Source organism: Zootoca vivipara, chromosome 6 (genome assembly GCF_963506605.1).
Source record: "Zootoca vivipara chromosome 6, rZooViv1.1, whole genome shotgun sequence".
Classification (NCBI taxonomy): Eukaryota; Metazoa; Chordata; class Lepidosauria; order Squamata; family Lacertidae; genus Zootoca; species Zootoca vivipara.
Window position 1 is genome coordinate 56,884,755 of NC_083281.1, and position 19,902 is coordinate 56,904,656.

Sequence of the window (19,902 nt, forward strand, 5' to 3'; positions counted from 1 at the left end):
CCATTCTTCTTGCTCCCGAGAACAGTATGATAACCAAGGGGTTAGGGCGACAAGAAATGGGATTTCAAGGGGTTTGGGAGTGGGGGCAAGATAGGAAGGTGGCAGACTCCCCTTCATTAAAGGTTTCTAAGCGGAGGGAAAGGGACCCTCCTTCCAGGGAGGTTGTGCTAGTGGGATTCTCAGGAGGTAGGAGTAGATGACCCTCACAGTCCCTTCCAACACGACAGTTCTATGATTCTTCTGGACAAGTGCTGGCGAGTCTCCAGCCAGCCACATGAGGTTTTACTGCATGTCACTGCCAGGTGTCCACCAGGGGGCTTGAAGGGGGAATGGGTGTCTGGATCTGGGCCTGGGCTCCTGAGCAGCTGATCATGATGTCCTCAGAGAGTGAAAGAGAGCTTCCACGGGCACCATTGACCTGTAGCCTGCCATTTATTCTGTGTGCCTAGTGTTGAATCACTTTTGAATCACTTTTGCTTGGAAGCTGACCTCACATAGGCTTCTTGGTGGGGAGAGGAGGCTTGCCTTCATTGCAATCACACACAGAATACTTAAAATTGGAAGATAATAAAGCTGCATTTATTATAAGAAATATATACTTGGATACAAAAGAGTTCCTGGTTTTAGCTAATTAATCTTGAAGCTACAAGGGAGTCATGTTTGCTCTTTACTCTCGGCAGAGATACATCCATAGATGTCCTCTCTCCTTCAGAAGGAAGAGGGGGAAGCGGGAAGTTTGGTCATTGTCAGGAACCCTAAGAATATCAGTCTAATATTAAAGGAAAGGTCATCACAGAGATCAAAGGGCAGTTAGACAATATTGGAGGTTCCCTTCTCTATCCACTTTAACCTCATGCAAACCCTCAGCAAGCTGAGTTGCATCCCAACTCTTTCAACACTTGGTGGGTTCAGTGTTGGCTCAATTGGCATGTTACAGAATGGGGCTGCACTGTCTCCCTCCCATGCTGTGCCCTCCCGTTCCTCCAGAGAGATGGTCCTGGCCTTTGTACAGGTGTGGGTGACATCATGTTGGAGAGGCTGATTGGAGGTCTTGGGCACATGGCGTGGGAAAAGCCAAGGTGGCCTTGCAGAAAGATGCCCTCCCATCACTGGAGGGAGCACAGCCTGCAATCACAGAGGTCAAAGACGTGGGTCAGGATGGGGCCCTAGGACTGCTTCCCAGCATATTTTCTGCTCCCTTGGCCCCAGTCCTGGAGCTGCAGTGTCCCTTAGGATGGTCAAGTTAAACTCATATGTCTGCTTTAGTCTGTCTGGCAGTGGCGCTTCAAGGCCACAAGCAAAGAGAGACTACTTGAGATCTTTTTAATGGGAAGTGCCAGGAGTTAGGAAGGCAGGGGGCCTTCTGCCTGCAAAGCACCTCTCCACCCACACTGTGCACATGCCAGTCACCACCTTTTAGTCCCTTCCCAATCTTCTCCCCTTCCACAGGGGACAGTCCCAGTCCTGCTCTTGCAGGGGCTCCAGTTCAATGTGTTTCCTTCCTGTTTAGCAAGCCCAGGTGATGCCTAGTGTAGGTACTCGGCATCCTCTGCCTCTCCCAGAATGGGCCCTGGCTACCTGCTCTTGGTAACCAGAGGTGCCCACACTAGCGACTGGATTCTTCCACCAAGCCTGCACACCTTGCCCAGCCACCCAAGGCAGCGGAGGAATGGTCCAGGGAATGGGTGGGTGGGCTCCTCGTCATGCTGAGCCAAAGTGAAGAGTCGTGATTCTTCTCTGTGTGTGCATAACCTTCCTTTACAGGAGGTGGACGAGGGAACAGACGTAGCACTGAAAACCCTTCCTCTTACCTGGCCCCTGTCTTGAAATGAATTTTTTGAACTTGAGTTTCTTTTCTGCAGTTGGTGCAGGGCATTCTCGGTGCCACCTTTGCCCTTCACTACTTGGAGGTGGTCCAGGCCTCCACCCTCTCTGGGGAGGCCCCTTTCTTTATTCCCTTCCCTCCTTCAATTCATCCTGCCTTTCCACCTCTGCAAGCCTCCTTCCTCCCTTTACCGGTCTTCCAGGTCCAGGTCTGCCTCATCTTCATCCTCTGCTTTCTTCAGTATCAGGGCACAGAAGATGGCAAAGCTTATCACCTGCAGTGGGTTTCATGGGAGAAGAGGGATGGGCAGGATCCACAGCCATTTTGCCCCCCACCCCATCCATAAAACAGAGGGAGCATCTGTAGGCTTCCCTTTCTCCAGATGAGCCAAGTCCCACAACAAGTGACAAAACACCACAACAAATTGGTGTATGCATGGGGGTGCTTTGGTTAAATTCTCCCCCACCCCCTTGAAATTCATGGGAGGAAGAGAGGAAATGCTGTGGGTGTTTGTAGTGCTCCAATGCCAGACACCTGTCCCAGGCAAGCAGGTGGCAAACACATATGTGAGATGAGGAAGACGTCTGTGCACCATGATTTCTGCTGCTGCTGCTGCTGCTGCTGCTGCTGCTGCTGCTGCTGCTGCTGCTGCTGCTGCTGCTGCTGCTGAGATATCCCCTCCCCTTAGGGTTGCCAGCTGAGGAGTATCACCTGAGATTTCTCTGAGATTTCTGAGATTTCACCCAGACCCTGAAATTTCAGGTCCCAAACCTGACACCTAGGGGCTGCCTCTGGTGGTGTCAGGGGCACAGACCTTGGTATAGACATGAGGGTCCTAGAGACACAGATTAATTAGGAGAAGAGTGGAGGTAGTCCCCCAGAGTGTCTATGCTATAATTTGCATCCAGCTCCTGCTGGTCCAAAGTGTGCACACTCTATACGCAGTCTTCTGTGTACACACACCCACACACCATTGGAACTTTCACCCATCTAGTGATTCAAGCCCTTCACCTGCCACCTGGAGGGTACTAGGCAAACCTGGAGACTTCAGATCAGACTTAGAGGCCTGGCAACCCGACCTCCCGTGAGAAGGCCCCCAGGAATGTTGGGTTTGCTCAGCCTGGCTGGGAAGTACAGTACCTTGAGGGGCTGCAGGACGAAGAGGGCCTGGCCCATGGAGATGGCAGTGGAGATGAGCCAGCGTTCGGTGCTCTCCTTCCCATAGTGGAAGCCATAGAGCAAGGCGAAGAAGGTGGCCACTGCGCTGAGGGAGACCAGCAGGGCCCACCCCACCCAGGTGCCCCACCAGGGCAAGTGCCACCTTCGGCTGTGGAGGAGCAAGAGGAAGGCATGAGGAGGAGGCTCTGCAGGGTAGGCTTCCCTGCCTGCTCACGGAGCCTGTCTGAGCTACCTACATGGAGCGAGACTGGATGGGTCTTGCTAGCTCGAGACGCCTGGCCATCTCCTCCACGCGCTGCTGCAGAGCTGGAGGGTGCTTGGCTGTCGGGACTCCTAGCTCCAGCTCCCCCAGGAGACGGGAGATGTGCTGCAGCTTCAGGAGGAGGTAGCGGTTGCAGTAGGTCTGGTGCAGCGCATTAGGGCTGGGCGCCACACTAGAGATCTTGGGCTCCCTCCCTGCAAGCAGAAGCCACAGCGTCACCATCCTCTGGGGGTCTAGCAGGGCTGCTCAAGGCAGACAGGCAGGCAGGCATGGCTGGGCTCTCACCTGCTGCCTCCTCTTCCTCCCCAGGATCAGGGTGGATAAAACGAGCCAGCCACTGCAGAAGCTCCTCAAGGTCCATGTCGGGATGCAGCAGCTGTTGGCTCTGCTTGCTGGCTTTGCTCAGCGTCTCCACTGCCCCTCGCAGGCTCTAGGGAGGGAAAGACAAGCACGTGTAGAAGGGAGAGTGGCAGGCGACTGGGGCACAAATGCACCCAACAGGCTGAGGGTAAGGTGGGCAAAGCTGGGCCCAAGAAGATGTAGCAGGTGGGAGAAGTGCTGTGGGAGAGTTGTAGTTGAATCTAACAATGCATATTTTTGCGAGTTAGCATGTGAAGGGGTTAAGACCATAGGGTCACATTATTGATAGACAGACTGAGACCATAGAAATGTAATTGGTAGAGACGGTTCTGTGTTGAGGTCATTTCCCCTCCTCTCTTGGGCATGAAGAATCAAAGTACAGTCATACTTCGGTTTAAGTACGCTTCGGTTTGAGTACTTTCAGTTTAAGTACTCCGTGGACCCGTCTGGAACGGATTAATACACTTTTCATTACTTTCAATGGGAAAGTTCGCTTCAGGTTAAGTACAGACTTCCAGAACCAACTACACTCATACTTTGGGTTAAGTATGCTTCAGGTTGAGTACTCCACGGACCCGTCTGGAACGGATTAATCTACTTTCCATTACTTTAAATGGGAAAGTTCGCTTCAGGTTAAGTACACTTCAGGTTAAGTACAGACTTCCGGAACCAATTGTGTACTTAAACCGAGGTACCACTGTATTTCCTGTTCCTTCCCTCTCTCTTTTCTCTTCAGCCAGTGAAAGAGCAGACATATATCCTATCACTCCAGCATTGGCCACATGCCTCAAGCTGTTCATAATGTAAATATAAGTATTTTGCCTGCATTTATTTTACTGCTGTTGCTGCTGAGAACAACTGCATGACTATGAGTAAGTAAACATATTTTAAGCTTACTTCTCAATCTGTGTCTGGTTCTTTGTTAAGCGGCAACCAGCTTGCTTTGTGGCTGGACTTAATTTAATGAATGCTCCATAGCCTTTTCCTATGCTTCTATTTTTCTGCTGAGGATGAGACTGAACTCTGCTCAGCCCCGTGTTTTAAACGATAAGCTGACCTCTTTGTATGTTCAGCCCACAAATGTGGGCACCTGGAGGGATAAATTGTCATCAACATATCCTCTCCTACCTATTAAAAGCCATCCCATAAGTGCTACAGAGAAAACTCTCTGGCAAGCCAGTGCTTGCTGTATCTGCAAATGCAAAAACGTCTCCCTGTGACCAAGTTCACTGGTGCAAGAAGGATCCTGGGGGATGTGGGGCTTGGGGGAGAGGTAGCTGTGGATGGGGTGGGGGTTCTTCCCCACTGCCAGCTCAACCTTGACCTTATTCCAAGGGGAGGCACAATGGGAAAAATGTCCTGGCCCTCATCATGGGTCCTGGAGAGTTCTTGTCCCTACCTCATGCACAGTGTCCAGGGTTGTTGGGCTGGCAGGGGCACTGGGCACAGCCATTGCCAGGCCGGGCCTTGCGTGGCTCCTGCGTGGTTCAGCGTGGCGGAAGATGAATACAAGGAGCAAGTTGACGGGGAAGGTAATCAGGGCACTCTCCACACTGATCATGATGTCCTTCCAGGAGAGGGAGAAGCAGCTGCCTGTGTAGCAACAGGGGGGTGGGGAGTGCCTGCAAGTGGACCTTCCAGCCACCACTCTTTGTGCCCTAGGGATGCTGGAAGGAGGCACCTGCACAATCAGAGGCAGGATACCTCCAGATTCAGGGGGTGGGGGATCAAATGTAGGAGAGGAGCCTTGCTTGTGGGCTTCCCAGGAGGCATCTGGGTGGCCGTTTTGTGAGAAGCATGACGCTACGCTAGATCCCACCCGCAGTTGGCCTGATCCAGCTGCACCCAGGCTCTTGAACCTCCCTCCTGCCGGCCCAAAGGGTATGACTGTGTGTTTGTCCCTCCAGTTGTGGCAGGAGGGACTTTCCTCCACTGGCAGGAGTTGGAGCAGAGGAGTTGCACAGCCCCCTTTCCCATGCCAGTGGCCCTTGGGAGGTGTCCCATGTGGCACATCCCTTACCGACACGCAGGAGCTCTGGTGACTCGTGGGGCACCTCCCAGAACATGAGGCTGACAAGGGCGGAGCAGAGGAGGAGGCAGAAGCAGCAGGAGAGGCCCTGGACCCGCGTGACGGGCCGCCCATGGCCTGTCCGGGTCAGCAGCACTGTCAGCACTGTGTGCTCCTCCCGAAGACCGCTCAGGGTCCTTTGCCGGAAGATGGGCCTGCAGGGAGAGCAGTGGGTGGGTGGGTAGGAGCAGGACCCAAGGCCAGGCTATGGGAGAGCCAGAGGAGGAAGACAGCTAGAGTCTCTAGCTCTGCCTGGGAGGAGGCGGTTCGGGGACCCCTGCTAAGTTCATGCACAGTGGGCAGGTGGGGGCTGAGGACACCCAAACAGACTCCCCCGTCTCTTGGTAAGCCTACCAGAATGCTGTTGGCTGGTGCTGTGGAGCTGCCAGGAAATGCTTGGCAGTGCTGTGTGGGGCCCCTGCTGCTGGGACGAGCCATGGCTGGCAAGAGAAATGGAACCTCCTATTTTGCTGCAGGTCTCGCACTGTGATGTGGGCGATATGCCTGAGGGAAGGGGATGGGTAGTGAGTGCCAGGCAGGAGGCTGGTGCTCCTAGTGCCCCACTTGGAAGAAAGTCCTGCCAGGCAGAGGCAAGAGGCTTCCCTGCTGGATGAGTGCCAGGTGTGCTGACCCCCCTCGCCCCGCCTCTTCTCGGATGCCTGAGGATGGGCACCCTGACACAATAACCACCTCTGAATAACCCATTCAGAGAGAGGGAGAATTATGGCATGTTCAGCAGAGGCAGCCTGGCACCCCAGAGCCAAGCCATGGGAGGTGGGCAGTGTCCTCATGCTGGCACAATGTCTCCAGGTGGGATGTCACCCTCCCACCCTACTTCTGGGCAGACTGACCAGGGCAGCTGTGGGGCGGAGTGGGGCTCCTGCCACAACCAAATGCTCTGGAGCTCTCCCAGTGGGTATGGCTCCCGTAGGAGGAAGAGGCTGGCATTCAGGGGCAGGCGCCGAGACTTGCTGACACCAGACGATCCCTGGAGGCAGATGCAGACCTGCTGGAGATGAAAGGGCTGGGTGAGCTCTAGGGCAAAGACCAGGCACCCCACTCCACCCCCTCTATCACTCAGGGCAGGCCACTCACACAGGGGCTGCCTCCGGGGGCCTTCTGCTGCCCATGCAGGAAGATCTGGAGCAGGTAGCCATACTGGGCACAGGGATCATCATCGGACAGGAGGGCTGGCCCTGCCTGGGAGAGGAAGAGGGGTGTGAGGGGTGGTGTTTCTAAGGTCATGCTCTGCCACGGAGCAGCGCAGGAGAGCAGAGAGTGCTGAGGCCCCATACATACAGTTGTCCTTCCCACTTGGCCCCAGTGAAGACCAGAATAAGGGGGTCTCTTTTGCTGGTGAAGAGATGTGCAAACCTTAAATCCACATGGAACATTTCGTTAGACAGAACAGAGTTAGCTGCATCTCACTCAGCTGTATGTTTATAGAGAGCAAAATGCAGTCATAGCAAACAAGAAGCCTTCCCCCCCCAACCCCCAGCCAGCCACCCCCCTTTGGGGTGGGGGGTGAGGAGATCAGAGTCCTTTTCTCTCCACATGGCGTGGGAGGGCAGCTGGAGACCCTCCAAGAGTTCAGTCTCCAAATGGTGGCTGTTGCTGCGTGGCCTGCCCTTCTGGGAGCATCACCACCTAAGAGCTGCCCAGGGCATGTCTTGTGCAGGAGCCTGTGAGTTTGTGCTGCTTGCTGCCAGCGCCCCCTTACCTCTGCCCCTCTCACCCTCCAGCAACTTACCTGGAGCAGGGGGCGTGTGTCCAACCAGCGGGCCCAGGCCACCCCCACCAAGTAGAGGGCATAGACGACTCCGAGGGCCATGACCAGGACTGGATTCTTGTGCACCTGGCCAAAGTACTCTGCTGTGCGCACCACGTCCAGCTGGACTGGCGCCACCCAGAAGCTGCTGCCAAAGAAGGAGAGGTGGGTGCAGAGGCAGTGGCCTTCCGCCAGGCTGCTGCTCTCTCCTACCTGCAAACAGGGTGGGGATTAAGGGCACTTCTGGGCAGCATATTTCTCACAAAACAGAGATTCAGATGCTTTAAATAAGGAAGCAGGCAGTCTGGTCTTGAAATGGGATAGAAGTGTTTTTAAGGACCAGAAGCGACTGTTCTGATTCTTCCCTGCCTCCGGCAGTAGGGGGCGCAAGGTACCCGGATTCCCTTTGTTTCTTGAACGCCAAGACTCACTTTGCAGCCTGCCTCTCGCCACTGGGCATCAGGCAGGTGCCGGGAGATGCACTGGATCCCATAGGTGCTGACATGTAAGGTGGCAGGACCCTGGCTGGCAGAGAGGTTCAGTGGCACCACCAGGAACTGAAGGGTTCCTCTCAGGTCACGAAGAACTTCCTCCTTCACTAGCCAAGTGTAGCCATCTGCAGGAGATGGGGGCGGGGGGGCAGCACAAAAGGGAAATCATTTTAGGAAGAGGTCCTCACACGCCCCAGGCTGGAAGTGGAAGCAGAAGCCAGCTTTTCTGTCCCCTTGCTGTACCCAGGCCGACGTTGGGCTCAATGGGCTCCCGGAGCTGCTCGCTCGGCTGCAGGAAGAGCTCTAGAGGCCCCACAGGGTCTAGGTGAGCATGGATCATCAGGGATCCCCCTGTCCACGTCACGTTCACAGTCAGAAGGAGGGCCTCCCCCGGAGAGAGGAAAGCAGCTGGCTCGGCAGGGGCTGTAGGCACAACCCGGGGCAGGAAAATCTGGGATGGGAAAAGAGAGCAGGATGTCACTGGGTGCTACTGCACCACCACAGTGAGATGAGCAGCTGCCTCAGGCTCTCACCCTGAGCAGAGGCAGCCTCACTGATGGAGGTGAACTGCAGCAGGAGAGAGGGAAGGATGATGACAGGAGACCAGACCCTGTAGGCTCTCCCAGGCTAAACAGCTGGCCTACCTGGTGGCTAATCCAGCTTATCTCCACATCATGAGATCCTGCCTTGAGAAAGGATCCTGGAGGACTGTCCTTGGCCTTTGGAGATGCTCACCAGCCCACCCCATTACAGGGAGGAAGGCTCCACTCCCCCAAAGTCTCTAGGCAGGACATACCTGGACAGGGGTGCTCAGGTTGCTAACGCTGATCTGGCTGCCCTCCGAAAGGAGGTTCAGTTCAGCTACAGCTCCTGTGACCCCTTGCCCAGAGCTCAGGGGAAAGGGGCTGCCCAGGAAGCTCACCATCTAAAGAGAGAGGGAGAGAAGAAAAAAGGGCAGCGCCACTGCTGAGGAGGCCTGCCCCACCTGCCATGCCTGCTTGGCCACATGGCCACATTTGGCAGGATGGCTGGGCGCTCCTCCCCGCCTCCTCACGCTCTGCTCCCCATTTTTGGAAACATGGCTGCTTACTGTTGGAAGCACTGGGTAGGTAGATTGGGTAGGGCCAAGTCAGGGGGTCTTGGTTGCAGGGGTGTTGGCAAGGGGGGTGTCATGAAATGTTTGGAGTCCAACCCAGAAGCATGAGGTTCCAGAAGAGGGAGGGAGGGAAGATGCCTCTGGGTGCATCGTCAGGCTGATCTGAAGGAGCCAAGTCACTTCTGAGTGCTGGGCCCCCATGCATTCCACAGCACAGCAAGGGACACCTTGGCTGGGCTCTCTCTGCCCTTCTTCCTCCTCCTCCTGGGGTAGCAGCAGATGGCAGAGGAAAGTTTCCCTTTCATGGAAAGGGAAGGCCCCAGTGCCCAGTCCAAAGGAGAGGGCCAGCCACACACTCCTGCTCCCTCTGACCTGCACATCCACTGGGATATCCTGTGGCATGACGGCGCCCAGCGCAGACTGCTCTGGCAAAATGACTCTGGCTGCCCATGGCTTGCCAGGGAAGGAGAACGCCATATTGCCCAGCCTGGAAGAGTTCACCCTGAGCCAGGGAGACAATGAGAGTTAGGGTTAGAACCAGGGCACAGCAGATGGTGCCTGGGATCAGGGTGCCCCAGGAGAGTTGCCAATCTGCAGAGCAGCCAGGCAAATGTGAGCCAGCTGCTATGATGAGGCAAGGACAGATGGCTACCTCATGGCCTTTTCTCTTGGACACTTCCTGCCAAGATCTTTCTCCCTTCCCTTCCCAGGCCAGTCAAGCTTCCTACCTTCTCCGTCACCCTGTGGCTGCAAGCCTGGTAGCTTACCTGTGTGTATAGATGCTGATGAGAGGCGTCTCCATGGTGATGGCATCACTGCTGCCCCCTAGTTCCTGAAGAGCTTGCTCCAGCTTGTGAAGGATCTGCATCAGGGGGCCAGTCAGGGCCTCATGCTGCTGGAGGGAGAAGTGGGCAGTTACTGGGGACTCAATCTCCATCCAAGATGGGGCACTATGGGATGAAGGGACCCGTGCACCTAACCTGTCCTTCCCCATCAGGGCACCCTGGAGTATGGCATTTCCTCACCTGGATGTTGACATTGGGTGAGCAGGGGCCCAGAATGACCTGCAGGAGCCGGCTGGTGCCGTGGACTGCCAGGAGGCTGAGGAGGTGCCAGTGTGGAGAGGCTGGAGGCCTCCTTTTCAGCAGGTCTTCACTGACAGCCTGAAGAAACCCCACCTCCTCTTCCTGGCAATCAAAGGCATATGATGTTAATGGATTGCTCAAGAGTAGACCCTCAGCACTAATGGGGGTCCCTCAACTCCTTCCATGAGATGTTCCCTATCACCTCTCTTGGAGGAAAGAGCTTCTCAGGACTTGGCCTGACTTCAGGTTCCCCATGGGAGCTACACAGCTCAGTCCCTTCTGGGGCATCCGCTCTCCCCATGGGCCCAACCATACCAGCTCAGAGGCACTCCAGGCACCATTGTTCACTGGGAGTGTCAGTCGCTGGAGCAGCTCCTGCAAGCAGAATCAGGAGTTTGGGCTCAAATGCTGGCAGGCAAAGACAGACCACTGAATAAGGGTTTCCCAGCCTACATAAGGTCTGTGCTAACCACCAGAAGAGAGGTTGGCTGTCTTGAGCCAGAGGAAGGTTGCTGGCTCTGCTGTGAGCCTCAATGGGGCTGGGCTGAAGGGGGTCCCCTCCCCAGATACTCCCAGTGGGGCTTTTTTACCTGCTGCCAGGTCCTGGGAACAACATCCTGCAAGGCCTCCCAGATTGCTGATGTCTCTGGAGGCAAAAGGAGAAGTATTAGCGAGAGTCTTTTCTCCCCTCAGGGCCCCCCTACCCAGAAACAGGCATTTTGGCCTCCATAAACACAAACTCTCCTTGCGGTGGGCCTGTCTCAACAACAAGCTGCTTCCTTTCAGGGAAAAGCCACTGCCCTGACCGGCAAAAGAATCAGCCTCATGACAAGGGATCCGTTGGCTACTAGTTATATTCCCGGTTTTACATTATTACAGTTGCTTATTTTCATCCTGAGCATTGCTTCAGGCCCTTTCCATTGAAGAGGTAGAACATGGTAATAAAAGTTAATCTGAAATAAAACTTGTTAAAAACAATCAGTCACGGGTGCCTTGCCCCTTGGGCACAGCTTAAACAAATGCCATTGGTAAATGTTGGAGTTGTAACTCAGTACAGGCAGATTGAAAGCATATCTTTTGGTTTTGCTGACATCTGCAATCTTTTTGAAAAAAATGGTCTACGGTATGTGAAATTAGATAAGATACCCCTTTCAGCCCCACAAATATTATTTTAGGGCATTTAAAGGGTCTGTTAAAACGAGCAGAATGACCCAAGATGATCAGCCTCTCACAATTGCTTATAATTGCAGATGACCTACACTTCAATACATTAATTCAGAAATCACTAAATCCCCACATCACCTGGGTACTTCTGCTTATCACCCAGATGCCGCCGCATGAGCCTTTGTGGCCTCCGCCCCATGGAGGTCAGATCCTGGTGGCAAACAGAGAAAAAAGAGTGGGACAGAACAGTGCCACGGTGCCGGGTAGGATATGTCACCCAATAGGCTTTCTTGGAAGGGGCAGGGTAAAGGGTTCCCTGTTAGGAGCTTGCCCAGGAATCATGCCCAGAGGAATTGTCTGGAGGGTGGCTAAGAGGTAGCACACAGGCTGTTTTTATTGCCCCCCCTCCTCTGCCTTGGTGCATCCACTGGAGTTTGGTTTCAGGCAGCAGGAGGGAAAGCCTATTTGCTTTGGACTTGGAGGGAAGAGAACTGGCCACCATCACCTACCAGCTGAGACTTCTGTTTTTGCCAAGGCCTGGAGCTGTTGGCACTCCTGGCCACTTTGCTTGGGCATTCACCTCCCTCCACAGGACCTGCAAAAAGGACCATCCTGAAAGGGAGCCCTTCCTGGGTCAGGAGGAGCAATCTCTGTCCTCAGGGGTTGGGTGTCACAGTCCCACCCTGGCAGCCCAGCTGGTCTCTCACCAAATTCACAGATGAAAGGATGCCTCTGGCGGCATGTGGGCCCGGTGGCCTCCTGCAGCAGACCCAGGTTGGAGAGGAAGGTGCAGGTGGGGGGCTGATGGTGAGCCCCATGCAGATGAGGCTGGGCTCCTGGGGAAGACACAAGAGGCCGTCATGGGCATGGTGGCAAGCTGGGCAGGACAAGGTGAGGGGCTTGCCCCCTTGTAAGATCTGACCACAGTAGGCAAAGCCCTTGACAGAGCAGATGAAAATAAGCAGAATTCTCCACTACAAGCAGAATTCTCTGCAGCACAGTGCCCCCACCTCCACACCCTGCCCCTCAATGTGGCTCCCCAAATCCCAGCCTTTAACCACAGCCAAGTCAGCTGTGTAAAGGGATGGGGACTCCCAGACCTGGCCTTTGTGAGAGAAACCAGGACGCACCCTTCACCCTCTGGAGTAGAAACCACGCCCCACCTCTGCCCAGCCCTCTCTGGTGCCCCCACAGGACTGACTTACCTGCCACCACAGGCTTGGTAGGGCCCTTGGAGACCCACCAGCCCCCAGAGGACCCCCTCATCTGCCCCCTCCTCCTTCTCAGAGCACCCCACGTCCCTGTCTCCTCACAAGGGACCTGTGCCAAGTACCCTCCCCATCGTCCGCAGGCAGCCTGGGCATCCTCAAAGGCTAGTCTTTCCTGGGCAAGCTGGTAGCAATGTCCCTGGTGCTCCCTTGGCACAGCCTCAGGCGTGGTGACAGTCACAGCAGTCCTGCACAGGGCCCAGAGCAGCAGGGCTAAGCCAGGAGCTGCCTGTGGTCTCAGCGCCATCTCAGTCTGGCAGGATAGGCAAGATGGTCCCAGCAGGGCTCTGCTTGCTCCTCTGGCTGGAAGCCCACATGAAATACAGGAGAAGGAAGAAGCCAAGCCCTCCCGGTGTCTCTGTTTGCCCATGGAAATCAAGGGGGCAGCTGGGCAGCTTCCACAAACACTGGGCAGGGAAATTTGACTCTAGGAGGAAAAGGAGGATGGCAAAGCTTGTGGGCCGAGATTGCGGTGGGGAGGGCACACAGGAATAGCTCACATCTGCAGTCTTTTTGGAAATAGGTTCCAGTGAAATTTGACATTTTTTTTGCCATCTTAAACAGAGTGTGAACACAATCACCAGAGAAAGCTTCTCTACTTTATTCTCTCTTTAAAATTATGTATACCAGCCTTGCCCAAGCCAGTACCCTTTGGACTACCACTCCCCTAGTCCCCAGCTGGCACAACCTTGTAATACTAGAGCTGATGGGAGTTGTACTCCAAAGCATCTGGGAGAGGGCTGATGTATGTCCAATGTGACTTTGGAGTCCCGGGCAGTTTTGCATTATTGCACGTTGTTTCCCTTTAAAAATATAGTCCAAACACACAACAGCCTTTCTGGGGAGAAACTGCTGCTTTCAGCCTCATATACTGAATGTGCTTCTTTGATCACAGTGGTTAGATAGCAACACTTCTGCTGTAGAAATCTGAGTGAAATTCAAGATCTCCACCAGCACACAGGAACATTATCTTTTGAATGCTTTAAATTCCTGTTTTTAACAGTCTCCTATTGTTTGACTTTAATTTTAATTAACCACTTAGATGTTTTATTACAATCGAGTGGCATGTGGGTTTTGTTAAATAATCAAAGTTACCCTAAAAAAGTATGTTTTCCTATCGATTAGTATAAAATAATGTCCTCCAAAATGTTATGAGGTCGATCTGATACAAATTGCTCCTGCTTCTCTCACTATGCTGCCATGTTCTTCTCCTCCTCACTCCCAGGTTTATTGCTCTCGCATTGGCTCCCCAGTCTCACATTTGCAGGAAGGGAAGGCTAGGAAGGCATCTGGCTGGGGAAGTGTGGTTTGCAAAACAACAGAACCTGTGACAACAACAGGCTGGAGCTGGAGGCAGGTAAATTTTTTTGACTGTGCTCACCTTGCTTTTTGTAAACAAGGTTTTTATCCCCCCCCCCTTCAAAAACCTGGCAAACCTGTTACAGGTAGGTAGCCGTGTTGGTCTGCCGTAGTCGAAACAGAATAAAAAAATTCCTTCCAGTAGCACCTTAGAGACTTAGTTCATCTCTAAAGTGCTACTGGAAGGAATTTTATTACTGTATTTTGTGTGGCAAACCTGGTCAACCAGAGACAAGAGTAGAAGGAAATAATTGAGTACAAACACCATTAATGGTTCAAAATGGCAGGGTTAATAATAATAATAATAACCTTTCTCCAGAATGAGACCACTTCCAGGCTGTTACTGTTTTGTGTGTGGGATTCAATACATTCCTGGCAAATTCAGGTGGTGCAGTTCAAGTGGATTGGGCCCTCTTACACAAGAAAGCTGCTTTCAAATAAAAAGGGATTTTTTTTTCAGTAAGGAAAGTGCTGGGGCAATGCCTTGGAGAGTGTGGTATTTAAAAAAATGCTTGATAAGGTATCATACAACCTCCCACAAACAAATCAGGAAGAATGCTCAATAAACAGGTTGTCTGCCGAAATCAACCTGTTGCTGTTCCTTCCTCTCAATTAGTTATTCTCCATCCTCTCCGAGTTCTTGAAAACTGAGGCCCTTTGTAAACTGGGCAATTTGTTTTAATTTTTGAGATACAAGTTTTCTGATATACCACATTTGCACAAAAGAGTGGTGTGTTTTTTTAAAAAAAGTGAGTGTGTTGCCTCAGGCCCATGGAGGCAGTTTGCCAATGGAAGTACTGTACAGGACTTAGTAACAGAGGGTGCAGTGGTACCTCGGTTTATGAACACAATTCCGGAAGTCTGTTCATAAACTGAAGCGTTCATAAACTGAAGCAAACTTTCCCATTGAAAGTAATGGAAAGTGGATTAATCCGTTCCAGATGGGTCCACGGCGTTCATAAACCGAAAATTCGTAAACCAAGGTGTTCATAAACCGAGGCTCCACTGTATTAATAGAAGGCATCCAGCAAAATATCACCACAGTTTTTTTATATAATAAAAAAACTCGTCCACACAATGTTGACTGTTTCCCCCCTTACGGAATTTTCTTTATATCCTTGTTTACTGCATTATGTGTATATTGGGGAACTCCAAATTAAAGCAGCTGTGGGTATAATGCAGGCTGCCATTTGGATGAGGACAATGTTTGGATGCATTGAATCCACATTAAGCTGCTTTGTGTACATAGCCCACGAGAGGGTGCTGAAGAGCAGGACTAGGAACCGGGTGATGATTCCTCTCTTGGCAGTCCAGCAAAGGTTTGAGGGTAACCCATTTAGCCTTGGCTCTGGCCAACAGATGAATGGCATCATGGTTGGTTTCCCCCCACTTGAATCTAGTCTGGTGATAGGTATGAAGGGAGTAATGGCCAGAGACCTGCTTGGGTAGAGTGTATTGCTACAAAACAGGCATTATTATTATTATTATCATTTGACTGATGTTTTAATGTATTTTTTAATATTTTGTTGGAAGTCAGCTCACGGATGGGGAAGTGTGCCCTCCAGATTTTTAATATTTATTTCAAGTTTTTATGTTCTGCTCTTCACTAAAATAATCCCAGAGCAGGGTGTAGCAAAATACTGACTCAAAATTACAATAAAAAGATTAAAACATCATCAACAACAATACAAGTTACATCATGGATCCAGCCCATTTCTTCATCGTGAGAACAGGATGCTTGACTGTTCACATACTGGAGGTTGCTGTTGGGCTGTTGTTCGGCACAACTAACAGACCTTTCAAAAAGTATTTGGGGAAACTTGTCGCATTGTTATGCTTCCAAAAGGTTGTAATGAAAGTGGAACAGCCATTTAAACATGGTGAAACATCTCACGTGTAGGACTCTTTCACCTTGGGCACCAGAACGGGTTTGTTAAACTGGTTTTATTACGTGAATCATGTACACTATCCTTGGCCAGGGCTGATACCCTCAGGTAACAGAGCACATGGGTGGAACACCAATAAATTACCTGTTCTGCATTTAAAATAAACACCTGCTGTCACCCGCTTAAAGAGAGCCTAACTGTACTCTTACTACACAAGCAAAATATCCATTTAAAATTCAATGTGAGCTCTGCATTTCCATCACCTTATGGAGTTCCAGAAATAGCTTGCTTGCGACATTGTCATATCTAGTCCTGTTGGAAAAGTGTAAATGTGTGGGTTATTATTATTATTATTAAATGTGCAATTGCAAATCATGAAAGCTTCAAATTCTGCAGTTGGGAATTACTTTTTAATTAATGTTTGAAAGTTTGTTGTATTTCCCTTTCCGGGGGCTGCATGTTCTGTTTGCAGATAACAAAGATAGCAGAGGTGTTGCCTTCCTTCCTTTATGCTATAAAATCTTTGGGATCCAGGTGGCACTGTGGAAGGGTGGGGTACCGAGAGGGGTAAATGCCCACCAACAGAATTGCTTGCCCACCATGTGTTAATTAGAAAGACAGTGTGTGAAAAAGCCTTGTTTCTACTCCAGAAGATGGTCATCTGCCAGACCAAGCTCACCCTCTGAGAGTTCCACTTGCCTCTTTTTTTGCCCACCCTGCTGTCTGAGGCAGCTGCTTCGCTCTGCCCCAATTGCACAACCTAATTCTCATCACTTATAAATTTATCTGTGTCAAGATGAGCTCTTGTACTACAGAATTTACCATTCTATCACTATCTATCAAGCTAAAGGAGGCACATTATTACCAGTTCATGTTATGCAGAAAAAGAGTTGGGAGAGAGCAGCTATAGCTATTGGCAACAAAAAAGGTGCTGGATCCAGACAGCTGTAAGAGCAGGCCCATTGAACTCAATGGGACATACTGGATCCAACAACTTTGACAAGATGCCAGCTGTTGCTTGTAATAACTTCTGCAGTAGGAATGGAGTGAATGGAGGAATGGAGCGAAAAGACAACTTCCCTTCTTTTTAAACAATGTGTCTCATTCTAAGTGTTGTTTATTTGTGTGTCAAGCATGCTCCTCTCCCCACTGTTTTATAATTTTCCATTTGGCAGCCTCTGGTATAAGTATGTGTTTTTCCTCATTATTCCTCCAGTGAGCTATGGAATGGGGAGTTTCAGTTGAGGCCCAAGAGAGATCTGTAGAATTCCCTCCCACTTCATACTGTATTATTTGACAGCCGCTGAGGGAAAGGGGTAGGAGGAAGACAACAGTGGTGGGGTGGTGGTGGGGTCCATCTTGGGTCTTATCAGGCTAGTCAGGAACGAGTAAGTCACACACATCCCAAGCCTTTATTTCCCATGACTACCAACTAGGAGTTGGGTGGAAACTCTGTTCTCATAAAGGCAGTGGCATTCTCAGAAAAAAATATCATTTCTATCTTTCTTTTCTTTTCTTTTCTTTTCTTTTCTTTTCTTTTCAATAGTAACTGAAGAATTATGTGGGATTGTGCAGCACTGGCCCAACAGCACATCCCATTCAAGTGGTGGCATTGCTTACACTAGGACAGCCTTTGCCAACCTCTCGCTCTCCAGATGTTTCAGACTTCAGCTGCCATGAACCCCAGGCAGTATGGCCATATGACGCTGGGGCTTATGAGAGCTGTGTCCACAACATCTGGTGGCATTGGGTGGTGAAGCCTGCTTGAGGCTAATATGGTGGCCAGCTGTCAATGCCTGAGTCTACTTGCTTGAGACAGACATGGGATGGTGCTTTCTGTCAGCTCTGATCTGAGAGCTTCCCAGAGCCACTTGGTGAAACAGTTCTGGATGAGGTGGCCCACCACAATACAGTCAATCAATTGTTATGTATTCATGGGAGACAGTTTTGAACTCATACACTAAACTACTTAGGAGCAGGAACGTGTCGCCTGTGGTTCAGGAAATTAGGATCCATTGGCCCCAATCCCATGGATGTTTGCCTCAAAGTCAATATAACTGTGTTCAGTGAGGTTTGCTTCCACTTAATTCTGTAGAGGATTGCTACGGACGTGATATAAATAAGGACGATCATGTAAAATGTAATTTTTTTTCAATCCATTAACTTCTTGCACCACCGCTGTTTTGCCTCCAATCTCCATAAGGAAAAATATAAAAAATATTAATTCGTTCATCTGAAAACTTTGTTTCCACCATCTGATCAGGTGCCTTTGGTGACAATGAACACACATGACTATGACATTCTTTCCCTCAAAGAAGTGGCACGCACACACAATCCGGTTGCTAATTGTGTTATTCTCTATCCAGCATGGTCAGCAGTGAGATAACTGTCAGCTTCCTACTAACTCCTGGCACCTCTAAAAAGAAAGCAGGGAATGTGAGGGAAGAGTCACCAGGTTGATGTCCACGCACTCGCCTTCTGTCATGGTGTCACCATGATTCCCAGCCAAGAAAGTCTCTGGTTTTGCTGTGCCAAAAATGGGCCAGGAAGAAACAAATTACAGTCATGTTTTTACTTGTTGTCTTGGCTACATGATTTATGAGCCTCAGTGCAGCGATTAGAGATGAAAGAAAACATTCCAGGCCCAGGACCCACACATTGCTGAGGTCTTGTGTGCCTGGCCTTCTGCAGGAGTTACTGTAAAAGCAGGCTGGGGGGGGGTCATAGGAAGTGACCCCACCCTCCCAAAAGGAAAATTACAAGGGGCACACTGGTGAGCACATACACTGGGTGCCAAGTGCCTTGTGGCTGCTGCTGTATGAAACTATCCCTGCCTGGAGAGGATCAAGAACAATTTCTAGGCCCTACTGTGGGTAACAGCTATGCAATTATTGACATCAATAAAGGTAACATGGGAGAGTAAGATACATGCACACATAGATAGATAGTTTTATTTGCATGCTGCCTTTCCACAGTTCAAACCATGCTCAAGGCGGTTTACAACATGAATATGTAATTACAACATAATAAAAGTCATGAACAATAAACAAAACATTTTTAAAAATACACAGAACAGAACAGAACAATGACCACATAAATCACAACAAGATCTAAAATAAAGATACGAAAAACCAAGAGCAACCCCCGCTCCCAGTACTCCAGCCCAAGAATATTTTGTGGAGCCTCAGCTTTTGTAGCTGGAGTCAGTCAGGGGCCCACCCTCCCAGGCCAGGTGGAAAAAAGTCTGCAAAGGAGGGATCAGGACACCCAGGACTCACAACCAAGATGGAGGAGCTTGCATGTGGAGGAACGAGAAAGTGGGCTTAAAGGTCTAGTCTGCTTTTTTTGGATGTAAAGCACCACATATATTGCCACAAGAGAGAAGATGGTCATGATCCTTAGCCCAAATTCCATCGATCCTTCTCTGTCCTAAGACCGTATGCTTAACTGTGAAAAAGAAGGAAGGGCAGGAACATAGTTAAGGTTGCTGCAGAGAGTGGTTGGTTTAATGGCTATGGTCTAACAAGCAGAGGGAAATAATCTCCACTTAAGGAATAAGAACATCAGAGAGAAAGAGAGAGAGAGAGTTTTGAGGAGTAAACGTCAGAGAGACAAAGGTCAGCAGCATTATCATCAGAAATAAAAATAGTCTGCCATCTCTTCTCCTTACCTGGCTCAGTCAACCACTTCTCCCATATGTCCGCTTACCCATGTCAGAAATTTGTTGCATTTGAAGGGCCCTGAGGCTGGGTGTTGCTGATGGAATGGTTTCCAGCAGGCTCATGCGCCCCAGAACCACTCTTATTAGTACAGTAACTAGCTGGCCCTGCCACGCATTGCTGTGGCTAATCCAGGTGATTCCCCCCACCCTGTTGTGCTTCAAAATATCTGTGCTTCAAAATATCTGGAGGGTGCCTGGTTGGGGGAAATTGTTCTGTTGCATCCTACTCCGGGGCTTATTGATTTCATGTCTGGTTTTTACAGCTGCTGCTATCATCTGCTCTATAAGTACAATTGGATTTTTGGTTATCACTGACATGACCCAAGTTGGTAACCCCCATGTTTTCTATGGCCAAGTTGCTGTGCATTTC

At 50.8% G+C, this 19,902-nt stretch overlaps 1 protein-coding gene across 1 annotated transcript; it reads right to left on the reverse strand.

Moving 5' to 3' along the window:
• Positions 1–564: 564 nt before the first annotated feature.
• Positions 565–12,813, reverse strand: LOC118086787 (polycystin-1-like protein 2). The gene is made up of 23 exons (XM_060276463.1): positions 12,504–12,813; positions 12,006–12,134; positions 11,808–11,893; positions 11,437–11,509; positions 10,725–10,780; positions 10,450–10,509; positions 10,075–10,236; positions 9,817–9,941; positions 9,422–9,551; positions 8,750–8,878; positions 8,197–8,404; positions 7,894–8,078; positions 7,441–7,675; positions 6,790–6,890; positions 6,530–6,703; positions 6,049–6,440; positions 5,647–5,849; positions 5,026–5,219; positions 3,552–3,696; positions 3,271–3,460; positions 2,966–3,206; positions 2,017–2,099; positions 565–1,125 (listed from the first exon to the last, which is right to left on the reverse strand). Exons 1-23 carry the CDS (start codon positions 12,811–12,813, stop codon positions 1,107–1,109), a joined length of 3,630 nt encoding a protein of 1,209 aa, XP_060132446.1. The 3' UTR covers positions 565–1,106.
• Positions 12,814–19,902: the final 7,089 nt, after the last annotated feature.